This window comes from Lactuca sativa, chromosome 4 (assembly GCF_002870075.4).
Source record: "Lactuca sativa cultivar Salinas chromosome 4, Lsat_Salinas_v11, whole genome shotgun sequence".
In the NCBI taxonomy this organism is placed as follows: Eukaryota; Viridiplantae; Streptophyta; class Magnoliopsida; order Asterales; family Asteraceae; genus Lactuca; species Lactuca sativa.
In genome coordinates this window covers 206,029,026-206,030,340 of record NC_056626.2, presented here as the reverse complement: position 1 = coordinate 206,030,340, position 1,315 = coordinate 206,029,026, and the positions used below count along the sequence as shown (strand labels likewise).

Genomic DNA, 1,315 nt, shown 5'->3' with positions numbered 1-1,315 from the left:
TTTATCGCCACCTTCCCTTGATTGCAGCATAGTCACTCTCTAGACTTCCCCTTCATGCTGAATCCATGTTATTATGTATTTAAGGTCAATGATTTGCAGGTTGCTTTACTTTTCTTTTTACATCGTTCAAAAGGGAGGGAGAGGGGTTTCTTTTTCCCTCGACTTCTGGGGGTTTTCTTCTAAAATATTGGTAACCTTGTTAACAAGTTGCATTCTCTTCTCAAGTTAGTCATTTGTTCGATTATGGTAAGCCTCCTAATACCATCTAATACAATGTGAAATCACTGGGCTTGGGGGCAGCAAGATGTTGGGGACGAATTTGAGATGTAGGTGCTGGGCCAAGAAGACCCAATTGAGAAGGGTGTTGGGCTGCAGTAGGATAAGGGCAAGGTGGGATGGCCCACGAAGAGGTAGGGTAAGTCCATGGTTATACCAAGGGTAAGATTTGGACCCGTAATTGTGAGAGGGAGACCCATCGAATCATCCACGCCCCCTTCCTCTACCTCCTCGCTGACTTCTACCTCCTCTCTGACCGCCACCACGATTGCCTCCCCTGCCACCACCACGAGTTGGGTTGTTGCCATTATTGAAATTAGAAGGCTGGCGGTTAGTATCAGAAGAGGAGTCTGACAATTTTGGAGTGGCAGAGCTGGTGATTAGGGCTTGCGATTTCTTCAAGAATTAATTGAGAACATGCTTTGTTGAAGCTTGGCAGAGGTTCGGTTTGTTGAATGAGGGTAGCTATAGTGTCATAATCACCTTTAGTCAAACCTACGATAAGTTGTAACACCATTTTAGTTTCAGATATAGGGTTACCCACATTGGCGAGTTGATCAGCGAGATTCTTGAGGCGAGAGGAGTAATCAGTGAGATTAGAGAAAGAGTCAGAACGTGTGGTGTTGAATTGCTCTTCTAAATACACTGCTCCAGTAGCTTTATTTTCTGGAAAGATTTCTTCAAGATGATTCCAGAGTTCAAGGGCAGTAGCTCCTGGTTTCATGATCGTAGATCAGGTGAGATTGTGGCGAAAATCCATTGTTTGACAATAGCATCTAGTCGCAGCCATGTAGAATCGTCAACATCAACAGGTAGCTTGGTTTGTGGATTGATATGATCAAGAACATTATATACGCAGGCATGGATATTGAACAATTCCATCCATGATGGATAATGGCCATCAGTTCGATCAAGGATAATAGGTATGGAATTTTTGATGTTATTAACACCAAAAATAGGGTAGAAAGATTGAGATGATTTTGAAAAGGAAGAATCTTCAGAACTCGGCATTGACTGATGTTGAAGAAGAGGAAGGCAA

At 43.0% G+C, this 1,315-nt stretch overlaps 1 protein-coding gene across 1 annotated transcript; it reads right to left on the bottom strand.

The window, feature by feature from the left end:
• Positions 1–613: 613 nt before the first annotated feature.
• LOC111902287 (uncharacterized) lies at positions 614–1,000 on the bottom strand. The gene has a single exon (XM_023898141.1). The coding sequence runs from the start codon at positions 998–1,000 to the stop codon at positions 614–616; it is 387 nt and encodes a 128-aa protein (XP_023753909.1).
• Positions 1,001–1,315: the final 315 nt, after the last annotated feature.